Raw genomic sequence first — 21,444 nt, forward strand, 5'->3', positions numbered from 1 at the left:
CAATCTGCGCGACAATATGCAGCGCTCCCGCGAAAATCTCGACAGGTGGGTTGACTTTGGAATCAAATAATACTAAGGTTTCATAAAAATCTTTAACAAAAAAAAAACAGGAACTCTCGCGATCTAAAACCATAAAAAATAAAAAATTAAAATCATGTAAAATATTTGTAAATTCAAGTGTCATTAATTACAGATTTTAAATTATCACAGATTTTTCTATGTGTTTGAAAATTAACAATAATATTCACAGAAAAAAGTTTAAGTAAAATTCCGTATTAATTTGGTCTTCATACTTAGCGTATCGCTTTAATACGTTCGAATCTTATCAATATCAATCTTAAAGTATGATTGTTTGCGGACCTGTGAATATCAAATTAATACTTGAAGGACAGCCCATTAGTTCAATACTGTACGTATGTTATGCTGCCATTTAAAGAATTTAAAGTTTTTAATTGTAAGGTTCCCCTGAGATGTTTGCAGAAAAACCCGTATATAAACCATTGCTAAACACCTATTTTGATTTCTAACCCCAACAGATGCGGCAGGGACAACTACGGCATGCGGGATGACTCCGAGATGGTGGTGTCCTCCGTGGTGTCGGACGTGTGTTTGAAGGGCGAGAAGAAGCGCCACCACCACCACCACCACAAGAGCAGCTCGCGCAACGGCGACTACCGCGATCGGGATCAGTCCTCCGGCAGACGTGACCACCACCGACACAGTGGTGGTGGCGGCGGCGGCGGCGGAGGCGGTGGTGGCAACCACTATTGACCAACCATGGTCATCACCATCAACGTGGAGCGGCAGTAGCCAAACGAACGAATGTCGGCGTGGGAATCAGAAACAGAATCAGAATCGGATTGGAATTGTGCAAATCAAAATCGCAATTGCAATCGCAATCGAAATCTGAGAGCTGCAGCAAGAGCGCAACAACGAAACGTTTTTGTTTAATTTTAGCAACAGTTTTTTTTCGCGCTTTAGTTATGTAAGATTGAGAAAAGGGTTCGGCAATTTGTTTGAAGGAGACTTTTCTGTTCATAGCGAAAAGAAGCGCAAGAGATCCTTAAACTTGCAAGTCAATACTTAGCTATACTCGTATGCGATGTTTATTCGGGGCAAAAATACTGAGGAGTCTGGAGATTTAAGAACCATAGCCAACAGAAATATCAAAGAAATTTGAAAGCCCAGGATGGTAATTCCAAAATTTGAACTATAATTATAAACCAATTTATAAAATCACTATAAATATGGCTTTTTTAATACACTTAAAATTTGATTGGACTGTAAAGCCCAATGTTTTGTATTTTCAAAAATCCAAAGTTTTATATTTTGTTTTTGCAACCTGCTATAAATATTTGGCGACACTTAATCAATAATTTTACTATAAGTTTTTGTATTGTAAGAGTTGAAATTTCTAAAACAAAAAAAAACATATTTCTCTAGAATTTTAAAGGTTTTTAAAGCTCCAGAGCTCCGGCGAACCCCACTTTATAAGTACATTGTGCACTCGTGCTCAGATTTCGTCCGAACTCGTATAATTTATTCGCAAAGCTTTTGTAAGGTTCTTAGTTAAATTTTCTCTATGAATTAGTTGTATGTAAAGGCGTGAACAGGTCAAACAGGCGAGGCGTAGTAATTAGTTGCAAGGCACCGGTACCCACACTACATCCCCAACCACTCCCACATCCCCTTCCACCTCAAGGTCGCCCATTTTCACCCCACTTTACCACCCAGCAAGCAGATCAGAGCTGCAGCCAAATTATGTGCAACTTGGTTTCGTTTGAGGTCTCAAGCCAAATCGACTTGCTCATAGTCGCAAATTAGTTACGTAAACACTTACACTAGATAGAACCATCCATTCCATTTTCTTCCCCAAAAAGAATCCACACTCAAAACACACGCACACACCAATCACAATCGAAATGAATAAAATCGTAGTACGCGCGTGCCACAGAACTTACTGTATAAAAATCTGCACAGGATCGAAAGGGTATATAATTACCAATTATCCCGCACCAAACTGCACCACTCCATTATTTTTTTTACCAACCCATTATACATATATGTATATGAACATATGTGTGTATCGCCCTGTATTTGTATTTCTAGAGTCTTGTAATTTGTAGATTTTGTTTTCGAGTGTGTATCGTCGAGCGGTCCAGTGCTAAAATACCGCTTAGTATGCAATATTATTTGAATTTCGTGCATTATTTCCAATGTAAATAATAATAATTTATTTCATAAATAAAACAATGAATATTTTTACTAAACAATTGGGCGTTTTTATATTTGTTTGGGAAGTATGTATATCGTGATGTTTAAATTTCTAAATTTCGACGACTATGAGATACTATTACTATTATACTATACTATTATTAGTTAATGATTTAGTTTTGGTCTTAAAAAGCCATTAGAATAGTTTTAATTCAAAAATTTTAATTTGAAATTGGCGGGCAACTATGCGGCGCCATCTGTTGGCGGACTCAGCAACACCATTACATTTGAATCTGCTGTTAAAGTAAAACTAAAACCTTTGTGCTGTTAAGCGCACTATCGAATTATCAAATGTAATCGATAGTTAAGACAAGCGAAAGCATTTTGTTATATAACAATATTAACTTTATAAAATTCATAAAATGCAATTTTTATATATTTTGGCGAATTTATATTTTGTCAGTATTTTGACCATATCAATTCAAATAATGTATTGCCATACCTCGTTAAACTTCTTATAAATTTTTTAATCGATTGTAATTTCAGCTGTCAGTCACTTCTTCAATTGACTGATTTTGAGCAAGTTTCAAAATTTAAAATTGCCCAATTTATTGAAATTACAAAATCAGCCGGAAAGTAATGGGGACCGGTAATTTTTTTAATTGATGGTCCCTTTTGGACAAGAAACGACGAATAAACGCTTTAAAAATCATTAATATGTTTTTGAAGACATCAACAACATTCTTAATTTTATTTTAAAATTTGGTTACAATCTTCACTATTAATTTTATTTTTGATTTAATGCCCTTCTCCATTTTGAGCTAGTTTTGTGTCTTTTTGACATTACATAAAAGTGTGCTGTTTGGCAGTGACGGAAAGAATACAAAATATGGATTAAAGATAAAGAACTTAATTAGTAACTTCTATATTTATTTATTTTGTAATGAATTTCACAGACTGGTTAAAACTCAACTAAATTTATTCTTCAACCGCCCGAAACCGATAGTTGGTATCCCGACGGTCACACTGCTCTCCAAAATGCAACCCTGCGCGTCGGCCATATTGTGACAGCAGCTGTCAATTCCGCTCTTCCTCTTTCTTTTTCGACCGTTCGCCACTCAAGATGGTGCGTAGCAAATTCTCGTAAAACCGAAATAAAATCGCCTAATTACTGAGACATCCCACTGAATTTACGCGAAATAACAATACGTTTATTGAGTGGGCCAGTTGAAGATTAAAATTTGCTAAAAATTTGTAACCTAATTGTTCGTTGGCGAACTTAATTCGGTTGTTTGCTGTGTTTGGGCGGAATATTAATCAACTGTGTTTACATTACAGACGAAGGGTACCTCCAGCTTTGGTAAACGCCACAACAAGACGCACACCTTGTGCCGTCGCTGTGGCCGCTCCTCCTACCACATCCAGAAGTCGACCTGCGCCCAGTGCGGCTACCCAGCCGCCAAGTTGCGTTCCTGTGAGTGTTTATCATCTGGGAATACTACCCAATGTACAATGTATCCAATACTAGAGTACTAATCCAAGTAATATCTATGCAGACAACTGGTCGGTGAAGGCCAAGAGGAGGAAGACCACCGGTACCGGCCGCATGCAGCACCTGAAGGTCGTGCGCCGCCGTTTCCGCAACGGATTCCGCGAGGGCACCCAGGCCAAGCCCAAGAAGGCCGCTCAGACCAGCAAGTAGGCGTATATAGTATCGTATCCCCTCCCCGGATAACTACATGTACTCCACTTGGGCCAGAACGTCAGCCTCCGGCTCTGCGGGGAAGAAAAACAACAGCAACACCATCTAAATCCACAGTTAAACCGGCCCCAAAAACGGCTAATAAATCGCTCGAGCGCTAATAAATGAACGTTTTTTTTTATTAAGTGAAAATATCCCATGGTGACTATTTTTTTAAAGTTTGTGCAACAAAAGTGAGATGTATTTTTTTTTTTTAATGTGATTGAAAATGGCGAAAAGCAAGCGGGGAAACCGCCAAAATGCATATAATCCCCATTTAGAAGCCAATTCCGCGTGGTTTTCATACAGCATAGCGTTTCTCTAGAATCCCATATTTTTAGGGTTTCAAATATAAATCCCTTAAATAATATTGCCCGCTGTATAAGCACAAAGTATCACCGATCAATAATCAGAACCTCGAGCTGCTCTAACCAACAAAAAAGCAGCATGAAAATTTGTTTTATATTGAACATGAGACAAAAACAATCGACTAAAGCTGCCATATATTTTATTTATTAAAATATATCTTTAATTATACGTTTTGATAATACCAAGAGCTTAGTAACGTGTTTGCAACGAAAGAAATACTTAAATTCAATCAAAAATCATTTTACTTTGTTTAACAAAAACAAAAACTAAGTCATAAGTTTTCGAAATAATTTCGTTAATAGAGCGCCGGTTCGGATTCTTAAAGTGTGATACATTGTGGTTAATGGTAAAGCAATATATACGGAGCAACCAACATTCAGTTCAATTATTACCTTGGAATTGCAGAATAGTTTTAATAGTGTGTAGATATTTACCACCAGGCCATGTGCTTATATTGCATTTTTAAAAATGTAATTAAAAGGTGCCGTTTATTATAAAATAAATCAAAATTCAAGATGATATATATATTATATAGCAGTATTAGTGTTAAAATATTATTGACAGTAATTCTTGAAATAAAATAGGTCGAAATTAAATCGGAATCGGTGCCGTAAGAAGTACCTGCAATTAACAAGAAATAGAGCAGCTTTTCTAGAAATTCATGTTCAAAAATACCCAATACAATTGAGAATTACAAATATATTAGTTTGCATCTTCTCCTCAGTTTTAGTTTTTTCTCCATACAGTTACAATTATTGTTTTAGCAACTTGTTTAAAAAACCTCAAAAGTATAGAAATTAGATAAAGTAACATATTAACAATTCAGAATTAATTTTATTAGGCCTTGTTAGTTGTTTTATAAACTATTCTCTTATTTTCAACAAGTAGCTTTTGCTAGCAGATTATCAAATAATTTAACAAACGATGTTAATGATTTTGTATAGTATTCGTTTTGTTTAGAAAGGAAGATTTTTATGTAATCGTTGTTAATGTTTTAAACTATTTGTACTTTAATCCAAGAGGCTTTGAGAGCATAACAAACATCTAAAAACAATCAAATATCAATATGTTGGTAGCTATACAATGTTTTGATTGAAAACTAAAAGTCACATGTGGAGTGTTGGGTTTCACAGTTTGACAGCTAGATGTGGCGGTATTTTTCCAGCGCTTCGCAAACCGTTACCAACTTTTAGTTAGCCTCTAAAACTGTGCCGGCTTTTGCACACAAGTTTTCAAAGGTTCTTCGCATGTATGTTCTGAATTTGAATATTGCATACTTTCGGGAATCAATAACCAAAACAAAAGACTTCAAAGTTTTTGTAACATACATATATTTCGTATTATTAAATTACCATTAAAAAAAAACTGACATTCGACCTCGCTTAACGTAACGTAAGTATTCTAAGTAACTTGGGCTCCGAGAGTCTCAGCTGGTACCCCTTAGAATAGTAGCTCCTTAATGGGGGTGGAGGGGGGGTGGTGTAACTCCAGTGACTTCCTCTGGCAACCCGGTTTAGCAAGCAAGATAATATCGTACATCAAGCAGTGATTGATTGGTTTATGACTACGAATCGGTTCTCATTTGTCGCTCCATTTGACTAACATTACAATTTACAATTTATAAAGCGTTCCACTAAAACTAAGGGCTATGTTGATTGGGACGGATTTTGGATTTGGGATTTGGGATTTGGGGGTTGTGGGGATTTCGCTGGGGTTACTAAACATATTGCCACTAAATGCTAAGACATTTTTACAAGTTATATAGCTAAGAAAGACGACTGTTTGCTTGTCCAGACTAATCGGAGTGTGGATGCTGTGGCTGGAGAAGGGCAGTGCTGCTGGGCTTTGAGTCTGGTGTCGTCGGCGCATCCTGCTTTTCCCTACTCGGATCTGCATTATCTTTTTCCGCCACCTTTGCAGAAGATGGTCTTTTGATGAGCAACTTCTTCAGATTCTGGAAGGGCGCATCGAAGAGCACCGTCAGGGCCACGGAGGCCAGGAAGATCGATATGAATTCGTTGGTATCGAGCTGTGGAGATCAGTAAAAAAGTATTATTTCAGGATGGATTCCACTGGGAAGTGGCTGCCCAAGCACTCACAATAATCGAAACAAAGTTGTAGTAGTGATGAATGTGACGCCTTCGGCCGACATTAAAGAAGAACACGGGGAACTGCGTCAAGTAAATGGCATACGATAGCTTCGTGGACACCTGGAATCCCCGCCAGGCAAACAGCTTCGTCAGTTTATCTGCTCGAAAAATAAATATGTTATCGTAATGCGGATTCAAAGCCAAGGCATCCGCTTGCGAAAACCCACTCGTGTATCCATTGTGCGAGACAAAGACGATCCAGGAGAAGAACAGGCACCAGGCGATCGGGGCAAAGGCGGCATAAATAGCCGCATGTGTGGAATTGTACACGTAGTTGATGTCGCCCATGGGCGCGGGTCCCAAAAGAGAGGCCAGGACACAGGCGGTGGCCACCAGCCATCCGAGTCGCAGCTGCAGGCTACTCAGTTTGGCGTTCTGGTACTTGCGCAGCACATAGCCCAGCAGGATGCCCATGATGTACACCGTGGAGCGGTGGGGCGGGAACGAGTACATGTAGTCGGCGGTGCGGAACAGACGCTGGATACTAAGGATTACACGAAACATTAGTGGGGACTAGACTGGTCAGTACTTAAAGAGGAGTAGACCCAAAAAACGCTCAAAAACCAAAAATATGGCTTCAGATACATTAACATTAGCTAAAGAATTCGCGTTTACATACAAGTTGAAGAGATATCCAAGCTGTGCTAAAGAATTCGCGTTTAAAAACATTCAATGATACATATATGTACACTATGGGTAAACAATATCATTGCAATTTTTCTGCACTATCCTATCGGTTAATTCTCTTCTTATTTGCAAACTGATGCGATAATCAACAACAACTTTGCTCCATTTTGTAGCTAACGAATATGCGTTAACCCACAAAGGCTAGAGATAACCACTTAAACCCCAAACTTACTTGGTGCCAAAGTAGATGTAGTTGGACAACTGGTTGACAATCGTGGTGTAGTACCTCGCCGCAGTTCCTACGGTGCAGAGGAGCAGCAGGGTGAAGAGACCCCTTCTGGGCCACCGCCAAAGTCCCAGGATGAGGAGCGGAGCCACCGCAAAGAGTTCCGTATCGATGCCCAAATGATGTGTGTGCGTCAGGCACATCTCGCTGAAACCGAAGTAGTTGTGGATGAAGAGCAGATTGCGCCACCAGTTCTTCTTGCAGATGTCCGCATGATGGCCCACCACCAGGTTCCACTGGGGTCCACTGCCCCACAGGGGCAGCACATAAGTGCAGAACAGGATCAGGGCGGCCAGGGGCGGAACAATCCTACAGAGGGTAAGCATATCATTTGATATTTACAATGATAATCTAGTAATTGTTTTCTTACCTCATCAGCCGACTAATGTACTCGTTCTTGAGCCTGATGGGCTGCTGCTTCATTAGGCGACCGAACAAGGAGTATGCCGTGAGCATGCCACTGAAAAGCAGGAAGGGATCCGTGTACAGGGAGGCAGCTCGTCCAATCACCGTCCATGGCTGACCCAGACTTTCCGACATGGCCGTGCGGTTGTTGTACGGATTGAAGAACATGGCCATGGACTTGTGCGAAAAGATCAGCATGATGGCATTTAGGAAACGGATGCCATGGACCGCCTCAATGTCCCCCGGGGCACTGCTCGTGCTGAACAGCCAGCGCAGGTTCTTGTCCAACGAAAATGCCGTGAGCCAGGCATCTGAAAATTCAATTTTAAATTACATCATTTTCTTCGACCCACGAACTATGATTTGAGCTCTTAAACTCATATCATATTTGGTACGAAACACTGCGGGAATTCAGTTGATTTTCAAATAATTTACAAAGGAATTTTTAACCAACCTACTCAAAGATCACTACAAATTTGATTGACCTTAAGACATTTTTTAGGCAACTTACTGATTTACCCTCTGAATTAAAAAAAAAATCCAAAACGCACATAACTTGGATATGACGTACACATTAAAAATATACGCAACATGTTAAGGTCTATTTCATTTGTGAATATTAACTTCATACCATTTCATTCTAAAGTCTCTAAAGATTTTAATGACTTTAAGAGTTTTTTCTTAAATCAGTTTTCTAAACAACTGTCTAACCGTCGATTAAAAAGATATGAAACGTGTGAGTATCTAATTGATGGGCGAATTTAAAAATGTATTAGCCTTTCATAAACAACCCTTTTAATAAACTCTAAAGATTTCACTGACTGTATGAGTTTTTAACCAGTTTTTGAAACAACCGTACAATGTAAAAGTACTTAAAATTTTGTAATATTATTCCCTCAGTTAATATTTAATGGACCTGCGAATATCAAATTTACAATGTTTTATTTATATAATTCCCGTAATAGTTTAATTTTGAGCTAATATGTATAATCTATCGATCTATAGAACTCACTCTGCTTGGACTGCGACTTGGTGGATCGATCGTAGATGGTGGACAGGATGGCCACGGCGAGGACGAGGACGAAGAAGCGGACTGCCCAGGTGGTGTTCCGGTCCCAGGGTCGCTGATCCCGCACCTGGCACATCTGGGGCTCCACGCGCACATTGAAGGTGATGCCGGTGGAGGCCGTCTGGTTGGCCAGGAACTCGGCCACACTGAACTCCACATCCCGGGCGGAGCAGCCGGAGGGCACGCAGAGACCCCAGTTGATCAGCGAGTACCGGGGCACTCGATGGCCGGGCTGGAATTGAACAAAAAAATTAATAATAACAATGAGGCTAGCGATAAGCGGCTAATGACGCAGGAGAGCTGTCCCATCCTCCAGGTTAATTGAATACTGAATCAGAGGGGTCTGTGACCGAGCCCCCCCATCATCCCACCATCATCCCACCAGCCCATCATCCCACCAGCCCAGCTGAACAATAAACAATGACTAGTTGAGCGGGATTTGAGGCAATTCAATTAAGCCAGGTCGCGTTTGTTCCGGTTATTCACTCGCCTGCCATTTTTTCAATTTACAATTAGCTCTGTTTTAAGCTAAATTAACTTTTAACTTGCTCAAAAGTAGGGATTTTCCTTAGTTTGATTATTTACACTTATAAAGTATATTGGAATTTAAATTTCTCAACCATTTTGTTTTACCATTTTAGAATCCAAAGCTTGGACAATTTTGCAGCTTTAGATACAAATTAACAATAATATAACTATAAAATGACTCCCAAATATATACTCAATATATCACTACGTTGCAAACTGTTCACTGAAACTATAATACCCTCTCCAAGGGTATAAAAATACTTAAGATGCAACATTTTTTTTAAATATGTAAATATTGAAACAGAAAAACAGTCATAAAATCGAATGACTTCTAAGCAATTGTGTATGAAAAAGTGTCTTAATAAGATGCGTATTACCCTAATTCATACATTTAATCTTTCGATATTAATACAACAACAGAAAACGTAAATATAGAGATTAAATTTCAAACTATAAGCTTCATATTATTAGTACCATTACTGTATTAATTTTAACATATCATTAAATTTTCTAGAATATATAACTAGTTAATATAAATTCTTCTGATGACATTTTATTTATTTATTTTAGTTTTTTAGCATAACCATATTTTTACCAATTTCTTTTAATACAGACTTCACTTTTAAAGTAATTTTATTAATTTATTTCTAAAAACAAATTTAGTAGATTTTCATTTTAGAACACTCAAAATAATTTTTTTTTTATCAAGTTGCTAACATCATCTAAAAAATTGAATTAAATTGAAAGCGAAATAAGAACAGTTCAGAATTGTTGTTTAAATGATTTCAGATAAAATATATTCACATAACTCACATTATTGGCGACATAAGTGAATAAATCACAACAAACAATTCATATTAAAATGTTTCTTTTTCTCCACGTGGAGATATATGTATATATCCGATTTCTGGGTTCACTGGCCGAGCTTCGCTTAGAGCTTCGATTTCTGCGCTGTGATTTGTGATTTGCATTTTACGGCCATCTATCGCGTTTGATTATTGTGCTTTGCTTTTCGATGCTTTGGCATTTTTCGTCTTTGGTCAAGTTCAATGTCGATGTCGAACGTTTTAGCGGCCCAATGTTAATCAATCTAATTGGCCAGATTATAACTTGCACAAACATTCACAAAAATAATGTATTTAAACGAAAACTTAAATAAATATATTATCGGAAAGTCCCAAGAAATCCAATTGACTTGAAAAAAAATGTTTCAAAATGATGAAATGATCTTATATCTAGTTTTTAAAATATCTTTGTTTTTTGAGGTAAACTAGAAAATAACCACTTCTGGAAGTCCCATCCAATTCAATTGACTTTTAAAATTCAAAAATGTATGATACTCTGTACGTTAAAATATTCCAATACTAATGCTTTCATTATTTTTTTGTTTTTTGAGGTGAATAAAATTCGGTGAGACCCAGTGATTCAGTATATTGTTTTGTTCTGCTATCTCAGACACGTGTGCTCCATTAAAGGAACCTCGAGCTGGACTTAAAATCCGGATACTCACGTCATTGAACTCGCTTTTGAAAGGCCCATGTGATTGGATCAGCTTGAAGAAGCTCTGCAATCGCTTTGAATTATGTGGCAGAACTGGCTGAGCATAGGCCAAGCAATACTGGCCACGGATAATGGAGTCCTCTCCCTGATCCTTGTCCGCATCCTGGTCCTTCATCCGCTGCTGAATTCCCAGGCATTGATCAAAATCGCCGGGTTGATTGATGTTGCCATTCAAAATGCCCGAGTTTATTTTGCCACTGGCATCGTGCACTATTTTGGAAAGATTAACAAGAAATTACGCTATTATAAATATATAAATGAATAAATTAAAATAATATTTTATATTTAATGTAACCTACTTTTTAAGTTGTTTGTTTAAATCCTATTACCGTTTTTATATAACTTTTGTTATTTTTTCCACAAACTTTCGATATAAATGCAAATTAAATTTCTCCCCTATTCAACGGAGTTCTATTTTACTTTGTTTAAAATAAACCAGACCCGTTTCTAAACTTTAATGGTAAATAAAGAACAACATTTGCTGTTTTCACCAAAATAATGTCAATAAACTTTAGATAAATTAACATCTTTATATGACTTTCTTGAAAGCTTTGATTTATGCTCAAGCTAAAAGAAAACAGCTAAAGTCTGAAATTTCCAATTAATTTCCATATCTAAGGAATGGTATTCATGCATACTTAATTTGTTGGTTAAGTAGTTAAGATTGATTTAATCCTAATGGCTATTTAAGCTATTAAAAAATTTGTGTTGGCTTTGGCTTAAATATATATTTTATATTTATATATATTATTTATATTTGTAAACTGGAAGAAGACTTATATTCCTCTTGTTTACAAATATTTGTAATAGGTTTTCCAGCTTACAAAATGAAAACTCTTTGTCTAGAGAGGTAGAGTTCATATAGATATTCAATATTCATTTAGATTATCATAAAACATGAAATCTATTGACCTCAGCCTTTGGGTATTCTTCTAATTCATTTAATTGGAGATTCCTCGAATAGCTGAAAATGTGATCCATTCATGTTTCGCTTTAGGGTCTCTATTTTTCGAGGTGTGTGGGGTATGGGGCCGAGGGAGGTGGGAGATGGGAGGTGGGCGGCGGTGACCTTGACTGTGATCGCAACTCGTAGTGTTTCTCGTTCCGATTCTAAGCCACAGTCGACGTCTACGTTGCGATCTTTTGTGTCAAGTTCGCGTTCGCTGTTGCAATTGCAATCGTTATTTTCGCTGTTTTCGCTGATGCTTGCAATTTTTCTGCTCTTGGCTGGAAATTCGCTAGATGCAACTGGCATTGCCACATGCTCGGCTGTGCGAGTGCGAGTGTGAGTGCGAGTGTGAGTGTGAATGTGGGTAAAGTTCGACGGTTGGCCTTCACTTTAGATCACACACAGCTGCAGCCACAGTGCCGGGCAAAATAATGAGTCATATATTTCCTAGACTATTTAAAAAAAATTGTTTTTTTATTACATTAACTCATGGGTTTTCAAGGGGAAATTAGTAATATAAAATTTCCAGACTGCAAAACGGTTTAAGAAAAATTATTTTAGCCTAAACTATTTAAGCTCATTATTTAAATCTATCACTACTTTCAATACTTTCAAGTATTAAAAATTTTATTTTGCTTTTTTGTTTTTGTTTATACATGTATTCATTGAAAAACAAGATATATTTTATTTGGAAACTAGTGGTTTTATAGTTGCAAGTCCATACAAGTTATTAGTTCATATATGGTTAGACAAAAATGTATTAATTTAAGAATGTTTTTAGTTTCAGAATTTAAACATTATATGTCTATAATGTAAGTCACAAATTGTTTGAAAAACACACTACATTTCATATTCTTGCTTGCCTATGCTACTATTATTTTGCCCATAATTGTATCATTCGATGCATTTGACTTTGGGGTCTTTCGATTCATGTCGACTCGTCTGGCGGTCACGTCGAAGTTGCCAGTTGGCAATGACTCGAATTCGATCCGAACGTCCCCCGACTGGTTCTACGATTCTACGGCTCTGCAGTTCTATGGGTCCAGCATCAGGCATCCATTCATCCACCCATCAACTTGTCCATCTATCCACTTGCAGAACCAGAACGCCAGCTGACTTCGACTGAATCTGGCCAATTTGTTGGCTGTCATGGGGCGACCTTGCAGTTGCCCCCACCTCCACCTCTCGATTCAAGTTTGTTTACTTAGATATTTTGTGTACTCACTCTTCAGTGCCCACAGATCGAAGTTGTCCAAGGCGTTCAGAAACTGATGCATCTGGCGACGACACAACGACGAGGCATCCGGATTTCTGGCGGAATCGAATGGTTGCGTAAGCGCCAAAAAACGCCTACCAATGTTGTACAAATAAACTGGAACACAAGAATTATATATAAAATTATTAATACTTATCATCTTTTTACTTGCAAATTATTAAATAAATATAGTGAGGATACGTATTTTAAATAAATGTATTACAAATTATATAAAACAAAAATTTTCTTTCAACTGGATTGTAATGTGCGAAACGCTATCATTTAACAATTGAGTAAATTAAATGTTTTCTTTTCATTATTTATTATTTGGATACATATTTCCAAAAAAATGTACTACAATTTAATAATAACTGGTGCACAAAACTCAATTATTTAATTTCAAATGACCCAAAATTGTTTCAACCCAAAACGATATCATTAAATACAAAAACTTTCCGCTAAATGAATTTTCCGATAGCATTTAAAGTGTGCATTTAAGTAAATTATAGTGTAATGCAATTAGTATTTTGCTGCCCCATCATTTAACACAAAGCTGCCCACATAGAAACCATATTTGTAATTTATTCATATTTATATTCAATTGGAATATATCAAATATGATCCAGTTGTAGAGCTATACACTTTAATAGGCATACCAAAAGAAAGGAAGTTCGATTTCACATAGATAACAAATAATAACACTGGTTGTTAAACCAACCTGTGATTCACTGTAACCCAAATAAGCAAACGGAACTGCAAGTCAGCCAAGCCATAAAATTATTATTCATATTTACAAGCAAACTCTAACCCGTGATCATCAAATATTAATACTTTTCTAACGGCTCGAAAAATCAATTGGGGTCTAAGTGGATACTTTTGAACTATAATTTAAACAATCATCATAGCCAAAATTACAATGTATCGGAAACGGAAAATTGCTCTATATAAAAGTGATTGGTTATTAGCAGTCATCGTTTTTAAATGTGCCATTTTGGCTAGTTTTTCGACAACATAAGGCTTTTTTTGATTATATAGAAAATGAGTAAAGGATATGTATAATTTAGTTTGAAAACGCAAAGGATGTTAAAGATCATTACGTTGATGTTTATTAATTTTGTTATGTAATCCTATTTTTTCTTGGAGGCTTAAAAAAATGAAGCATGATTAAAAGCTATTTGAATAGTTTTTTATTATGCCATTTAAAAAATGCATATGGGATATGTGTAATTTAGCTATAAAGGAATCTTGCAATTATTGAACATTAAATTAATGTTTGTTAATTTTGAAATTGCCAGTTAAAAATGATTAAATCGGCAAAAGTTTCTTTTTTTGGGAATATAATTTAAAAGCGATTATTTTGTACTGTTTTTTGTTGACTTTTTGAGTACTAGATGCCTTTTTTAAATTTTAGGTTCAATTTAATATTTGTATGTACATGTTTTATATGATTATAAATGTACAAATGACATTTGTTAGGCATTAAGTATATGACTGATCAGTGATCATGTTCCCTTTATCGGTTGCAGGCCATTCCCGCCTTTTTAGGCAGGCCATATGCACATGTGGACTCCAAATTGGACAAGGTCAGGCTCCTGGGCACGTGGCTGTCAAAAAAAAAAAAACAGGAAGTCGCCTGAGCAGCCAATCATTCAGATCTTAGATGGATAATGAGGCGCCGCCGCCATCTGCCCAAAAACTGCCCAATGGATGAATGGATTGGATGCGTTGGCTGGGTTGGAAACAACCCCTAGGTCTTGGAGAAGTTCCAAAGCAAAGTTCCATGCCGACATTTATTAGCATGCCAAAGCTGTGCCCCAATCCGATTAACATTGTCATTGTCATGGTGGGGCTGTCGCCGAGCTGGCCACTTTTTATGCTAGGCAGCTCTCATTCGAAATGCCGATCGCGTGGCTTCTCAAGCCATCGAACATCAATTCATCAGTAGCCGCCTGCGTCCGTCTTTTCGGGGCGTAGAAGGGGGTCGAAGAGGGGGCTTAAGAGGGGTCGAAGAGGGTGCTTTAGGGGTGCTTTAGGGTTGCACTGATAAAAATATGTTCTTTTTCGCTCTGATTATTACCATATTTAGTTCTTTTAAATATGGTAATATTAAATATTTATCAATATTTGATCAGACTATTTTTGAAAATTAAAATCATTTGATAACTGAAGTAATTATTCGTAAAATTAAGCCGCTTTAAACTTAAATAAAAGGCAAATAAACCAAATTTGAATCATTTGTAAACGTCTTGCTTTGCATTTAATAATTTGATTTTATATTCAATTTAAATATGAATGACAAAACATTTTGCATTTAATAGAAAGCTATTCGTTTTGACTTTTCCATTTTGTTTAAGGGCGGTCTTCTATTGGGGGTGCCCAAGGTCCCCAAAGGAGGTACCAAAGAGCTCATCTCCGACTGCTCGGCTAACTGGGCAGTCCCCAAAGTGCTTAAATGCGTCAGACTGCGACGAGATCTGACTGCCAAATGCCACCTGTCGTCATATTCTATATATATACGATATACGGTCAAAACTAAATTTGGAAAACTTGCGAGCTCTCTAGGTGGAGACAAGGAAGAATGGAAATGGGGAATTCTACACCCGATCCGATCAATTGTCAGTCCCGGCACATGAAGATGTGCCAACAATGGCAGCCGTGCGAAACATTTACAACCGGCTTGGTTCCCTTCGCTCATTAGCATCGCAAATTATGAAGATTCTGAGACATTGATATGACAAAACAGATCTTGAGGATAGTTTGTAAATGTCGTGAGCTGTGGTAACTCCCTTGAGCGGAATTTCAATGTTTCAGGAAACAAGCGGTTGAATATATGGTTTTTCATTTTCTTTAATTTAAATCCGTTATCCCAATTTAATGATTTAAAATCTATTGTTTTTAGGACATAAAAACATACTCTATGTAAAAATATCGCTAAAAATTATTCAACATTATGGTCAAAACAGTAAGATAGTTACTTAATTATTATGCAATACATTTAAAATTTGTAAAATTTGGGGAATCGACTATAAAGTCTTTTATGAACCTCCAGATTCCTCTATGATCGTAAATACTAGACCATAAAAACCAAGACGATCTCCTCTTTCGACAATGAAATGAAAAGTATTCAGCAGTGGCTCAGAGACATGCTAAATAGAAGCCAGAGAATGTTGTGCTAGTGAAACCAGGTAAAACAAGAATCGCACTTTGGACCGTAAAGTCAACGCAAGTGGCAACTGGCTGCCAGTTGGCGGCTTAATTAACCGTCTATCTCAGCTGAGTGTGCGTTTCGTATTCGTCTCTGACCCACTTGGCCACTTGAAAAGTGAAAAACTAAGAAACACTAAGCACTGAGCACTGATCACTGAATCGGCCAAAAAGCCAACAAGACAAGAGCCAAATAACTGGCAGCTGGACTCGCGATTTTGTTGGCCAATTCCTGGCCAGCGATTTCAGGATTTCCCAAGAGCGTTCTAGTTAGTGGATCTGGTTTTGTATTTTTGCATGGGCCGTCAAATGTCTTGGGGCTTAGCGGCTGCTAGGCTGCTAAGCTGCTAGGCTGCTCGGCTTTGATTTATACCCACTTGCATTTGTTTACGATCATCGATCTCGATGATAGTGCACAATGGGGCGGGCTTGTTTGCCAAAATGATTTCATGTTGCCAATTAGCGGTTGGGCTTCGCGCTAAAACCCCATCCATTTATTTGCACCTCCGCTGGAAACAATCGAAACAAATCGATCAGCACTTGTCACTCTGCCACTTTGTTCTTGTTAACATTTTGTCAGCTACTGCAACGCGATCACGAGCGACTTCGTCCCCGGATGAACGCTGTTGCCTGTATTTGCCCAGTTTACACGGAGAAAAACAGCATAGGACAGCATTTGATTTTTGCCTTACAACATTAAACTTATATAACCAAAAAAAAAAAAACAAAAGACCATTAAAAAAAATATATTTACATGCAATAAAAATTTTACAAATAAAAGAAAAATATAACTCTTGGTTAAAGCACAAGAAAATGTAAATATTTTTAAGCTCCTTAAAAGCTTTTTTTAACAAAAAGAAAAACCAACTTACAATTTGAGATCAACATTCGTTCAAAAATATGTATAGGTTCTTATAGTTTCTTGTTTTAAAGGGAAAACGTTAAAACGTTTCACATCAGAATACTTTTTGAATTTTTGTTTCAATCGAACTTAAGACATATCAAATATTTAACAAGCTAGTTATCTATACTAACTGAAAAGATCTCTGTTTTACCCCTAAGTTCTCCGAACTGTAACTCAATTTTAAAATATTTTACAGTAAATGGCTTGATTCCAAACTTTGTGTTTGGTGCACCACAACTCAGCTCAACTCAACTAAAGTCAATATTTACCAAGTCAATTGGCAGTTTAACTTTGGTCAGCCACCGAGATAAAAAAAAACAGCTTGTTGAGCTGGTGGCCAATTTGCCACCGTTTCGAAGTTCTTGTTATCTCAACGGGTTAGATACATATATCTTAACCTTTCGGTGGACTCATCATTGCCGTCATTTCCATCACCATAACTATTAGGTAAATCTTTTGCGAGTTTTGCATTTTGTGTTTTGAACGGATAGTGAGCAACATGTTTTTTCGTTTTATGACAGCCTTTAACGGTACTTGGGGCCTGGTCAAGTGGTCGCGCACTTATGGATGGATGATGATGATGGGTTCGAGATAATGTGTGGTATATATGGTATGCAAATCGCGGGCGCGACAAAATACAAAATACAACAGCAACAAATCGGCGACAAGCACTCGAGGAAGATCAATTACAAACAAACGAGCCACAAAGTGGGCAAAAAACCGAAACCGAAACCAAAAACCACTTAAGTTGGGTTAGCGACTGGGCTGGGCCCCATTTGGATTTGTTATTTTATGCGACTACGACTACGAATGGGGAGGTAAAACATCTTCATTGGACATCACACTCAGAATTTGCGCTTCTAAAACGATATTCGTTACGCACTGGCGGCTGTGGAGTGCTCTTGCGGAAGTGTGTTAGCATTCAGTTGGGAAATAGTGGTGGTAAATAATTATAAAGGGAGAAAAGTTAGGGTTACGATATTCGTTACGATATTCGTTACGATATTCGGTTAAATCGCTGACAGCAATGATCAACTGATTGAGATATATGATTTTTGGTGCAATAATTAAAAACAATTTACGGCATTCGATACGATATGAAATACGATATTCGACAAAAAAAATTATAAACACGTTTAAGTAAATAAAATACTAACAATTATAATAATAAAGATAATTAAATTATGACAAATTTCGTTTACAATAAACGCTTGGGGCGATAAATTAGTAACACAACGATTATCAAATAATAACAACAATGCATAATGTCATTTCGCCATGAATTTAAATATCTCCTTTGTTAAGATATAAAAAATCTTTGCAAACACATTTTTCAAAATATAAAACAGCCTAAGCTACTGATGTATAATAAGATGCTGCTAAGCAATTAAAATAATTACATCTGTAATTTAAGGCGATAACAGTTGAAACAATTATACGGGTAAAACCTCCAAAATTTGTGTATTTCACTTACGTGAGTCTCGACCTTATCACATTATGCAGAGCAAAATGCAATTAAATACAAAGAAAAAAGAAAAAAAAAATGGTTTCGTTTACGTGATACTTCGCACATTGCCTTGACCACAGCGCTCCAAGGAACCAGCGAATATATATCGGGGCAATGGGGAATAATGTGTCTGGAAATCCCCCTAAACATCGCAAAAGGTCCTAACTTTTAGTGCAAATATTTGCACCGGAAAACAAAATAAAGAGCCAAGCAAGGCCAAACCTTTTAACAAGAATAAGTGAGTAACAAGAGTCATCGAGTCATCGATTAGATAAGTGAAGATTTTCGGGATGGGCTCACCATATAGCCGGAAGTGGTTAAAAAGTACGTCATCGGGGAATTCAATTTACCGATTTACCGTATTACCGATTTACCGATTAACCGACTTACCAATCAAGAGACCTGGCCAAAAAAAAAACACAAAAAAAAACTATTATTTTATTTGACGCACGCGCCTCTTATGCAATCGAAATCCCCATTTACAATTGCAGAAATCGCTTGTCAAGAGTTTTGTCACTCTCCCAAGGCCTTCAAGTGGGCGGCGTGAGAAAGTAATCGGTGTAATGGATCGGGGGACACTTGACTTACCCCTTTCATCCTCCTCCACCTCCTGAGCCTCGTCATCGTCCATCGTTGTGGTGGAGAGCTGTTCCATTTGATGGAGTGTGTAATTTCCAGGCGGAGCGGCATGCAGCTGACTGAGATTGGCCGTCTGGTATTCGAGGATCGTGGTGGTCGCATCATCGGCAAAAAGCTTTAGACTATAATTGACCTTATCCTCGAAAATTGAGGCTATTTTGCTCTCCAGCTTGTCGGCGGACACATCCCCGGATTCGGAGGCGGAACTTGCTCCGGCCAGGAGATTGTCGCCCAAGTTGCAGTTGTCCTTGAGATTGCAGGTGGGCTGGACCACCACTCCATCACAGGATAAAAGTGCTGCCAAAATCAGGGCTAAAATTGCCAGCGACATCCTTGCTACCAGGATCCTTTCTTGCGATTGCCTTTCGAATTAATTTCTCTCAGTACTTTTCAGCAATTGTCTGGCACATAATCACCAACAACCAACACACACTCAACAAAGAACAAGGGGAACCAGAAAAAAATATGAATATATCTGTGCAATATATATATTTATATATATATATATTTATATTTATATTTAAATATTCAAATATATCGAAAGATGTGTAACTCCGGCGAAGATCGAAGATCGTTCGTTAGCGAATTAAATTAGGCGACCGCCAAGACGAAACATTCAACGTCAACTGATTGTCCAAATGCCGCCGAGCATACGAAGACCGCTCAGGTTCGGCGGTTCGGTGGTGCGGTGGTTCGGTGGTGCGGTGGCTGGGTGGTTCGACGGCTCAGCGTGTGTATGTGAGTATCTGTGAGCCGCCGATCGTATATCTGTTTTAGCCACAGACCGAATTTCAAAACCAAATGCAAGCCGAATTTCTAAGCGAATGCGTCTGAGACTGCGGCTCTAGTGATTCCGATTCCGATTCAAATTCCAATTCCAAGTCCGATTTCCATTCCCCCTCCGCATCGCATGACCCACTGTTCACCTGTTAATCCGCCCGAGATTCCCAGACTCTTCTTCCCACATTCGACACTATCTTTTCAGCTATCAACTGCCAATTGTTACTGCCGTGGAAGCCATACATACGTTTCAAATTGCAGCTATCATATTCAAATGGCTATGACAAATTGCTCAGCTCTCTATATCAACTGAAATCAAAAAATGTTATTGTTTCATTAATAGCAATGATTTTTATGCATTACGAGCATAAACAAAAAAGCGTAGCCATTTACTATATTCGATTAGAAATAACCACAAAAACTTTAGACATTAAAAAAAATTTAAGAAATTATAAAATGCCAATAACATATTATGACAAACAATATTTATTTATATATATCAAAACATGTATATGAACCAACCTTTAAAGAAATTTAAAATCAAAAACAGAACAGAAAATACATTTTATTACACTTTTATTTCAACTTGGAATGAGATTGCAATAAAAATCAAAATCCGTCAATTAATGCAACATTTCAAATTGGGACTTTGTTCCCATTCCTGTGTCATAAAAATATACTAATAAATTTGACCAAACTCGATTTTATTATTTCTAAATAAGAATTTGTTTTTGCGTTACACATTGAAAGAAAGACGATTTTGCAAACTGGCATGACACGACAGATATGAAATGTCGGATGGAGAAAGAATCACAGAATCCAGAGGAAAGGGTGAATGACATTTAATATACAAACAAAACCTAGAGGCCGAGTTGGCCATGAAGATTACGAATTGGCACAATAAAATCTTGCTGATCAATCGCATTAGAGGCCAGGCGCAAAAAGGTTTGAAAACATAATTACAGGCAATGTGCCAACGTTGGCCAATAACTCGTTTCGATGACAGCGAGAAAGAATCGTCGGATGACTGTCCAAGATGACCAAGGAATCCACCAGAACCCACCTTCATCGATGGTGCTGCAAAACACAAGGCATACGAAACATTCGCAACCGAAACTGACGCAAAAATCCATTGAAAGTAAGTCCGGTCTGGTCTGGTCTGGTTGCCAATATCAAATTACCCAAGCCGACCCGATGCCGGCAATTTGCAGCTCGGTTAGCCATATAGACATCTAGCCATATAGCCATGTGGCCATT

At 37.5% G+C, this 21,444-nt stretch overlaps 3 protein-coding genes across 3 annotated transcripts; 2 read left to right on the forward strand and 1 right to left on the reverse strand.

Moving 5' to 3' along the window:
- Window positions 1–6: 6 nt before the first annotated feature.
- Window positions 7–2,273, forward strand: LOC128265453 (deformed epidermal autoregulatory factor 1-like). The gene is made up of 2 exons (XM_053001466.1): window positions 7–45; window positions 537–2,273. The coding sequence occupies exons 1-2, from the start codon at window positions 17–19 to the stop codon at window positions 769–771; spliced, it is 264 nt and encodes an 87-aa protein (XP_052857426.1). The 5' UTR covers window positions 7–16; the 3' UTR covers window positions 772–2,273.
- A 967-nt stretch (window positions 2,274–3,240) lies between these two features.
- On the forward strand, window positions 3,241–4,081 carry LOC128265446 (probable 60S ribosomal protein L37-A). Its single transcript, XM_053001453.1, has 3 exons — window positions 3,241–3,340; window positions 3,553–3,688; window positions 3,771–4,081. The coding sequence occupies exons 1-3, from the start codon at window positions 3,338–3,340 to the stop codon at window positions 3,914–3,916; spliced, it is 285 nt and encodes a 94-aa protein (XP_052857413.1). The 5' UTR covers window positions 3,241–3,337; the 3' UTR covers window positions 3,917–4,081.
- Window positions 4,082–5,638: 1,557 nt separating this feature from the next.
- Window positions 5,639–20,030, reverse strand: LOC128265444 (nose resistant to fluoxetine protein 6). Its single transcript, XM_053001452.1, has 9 exons — window positions 19,357–20,030; window positions 13,124–13,270; window positions 10,900–11,159; window positions 8,805–9,093; window positions 7,758–8,103; window positions 7,334–7,696; window positions 6,642–6,958; window positions 6,424–6,572; window positions 5,639–6,353 (listed from the first exon to the last, which is right to left on the reverse strand). The coding sequence occupies exons 1-9, from the start codon at window positions 19,736–19,738 to the stop codon at window positions 6,120–6,122; spliced, it is 2,487 nt and encodes an 828-aa protein (XP_052857412.1). The 5' UTR covers window positions 19,739–20,030; the 3' UTR covers window positions 5,639–6,119.
- Between the last annotated feature and the right edge of the window lie 1,414 nt (window positions 20,031–21,444).

This window comes from Drosophila gunungcola, unplaced genomic scaffold (assembly GCF_025200985.1).
Source record: "Drosophila gunungcola strain Sukarami unplaced genomic scaffold, Dgunungcola_SK_2 000125F, whole genome shotgun sequence".
NCBI classification, from domain to species: domain Eukaryota; kingdom Metazoa; phylum Arthropoda; class Insecta; order Diptera; family Drosophilidae; genus Drosophila; species Drosophila gunungcola.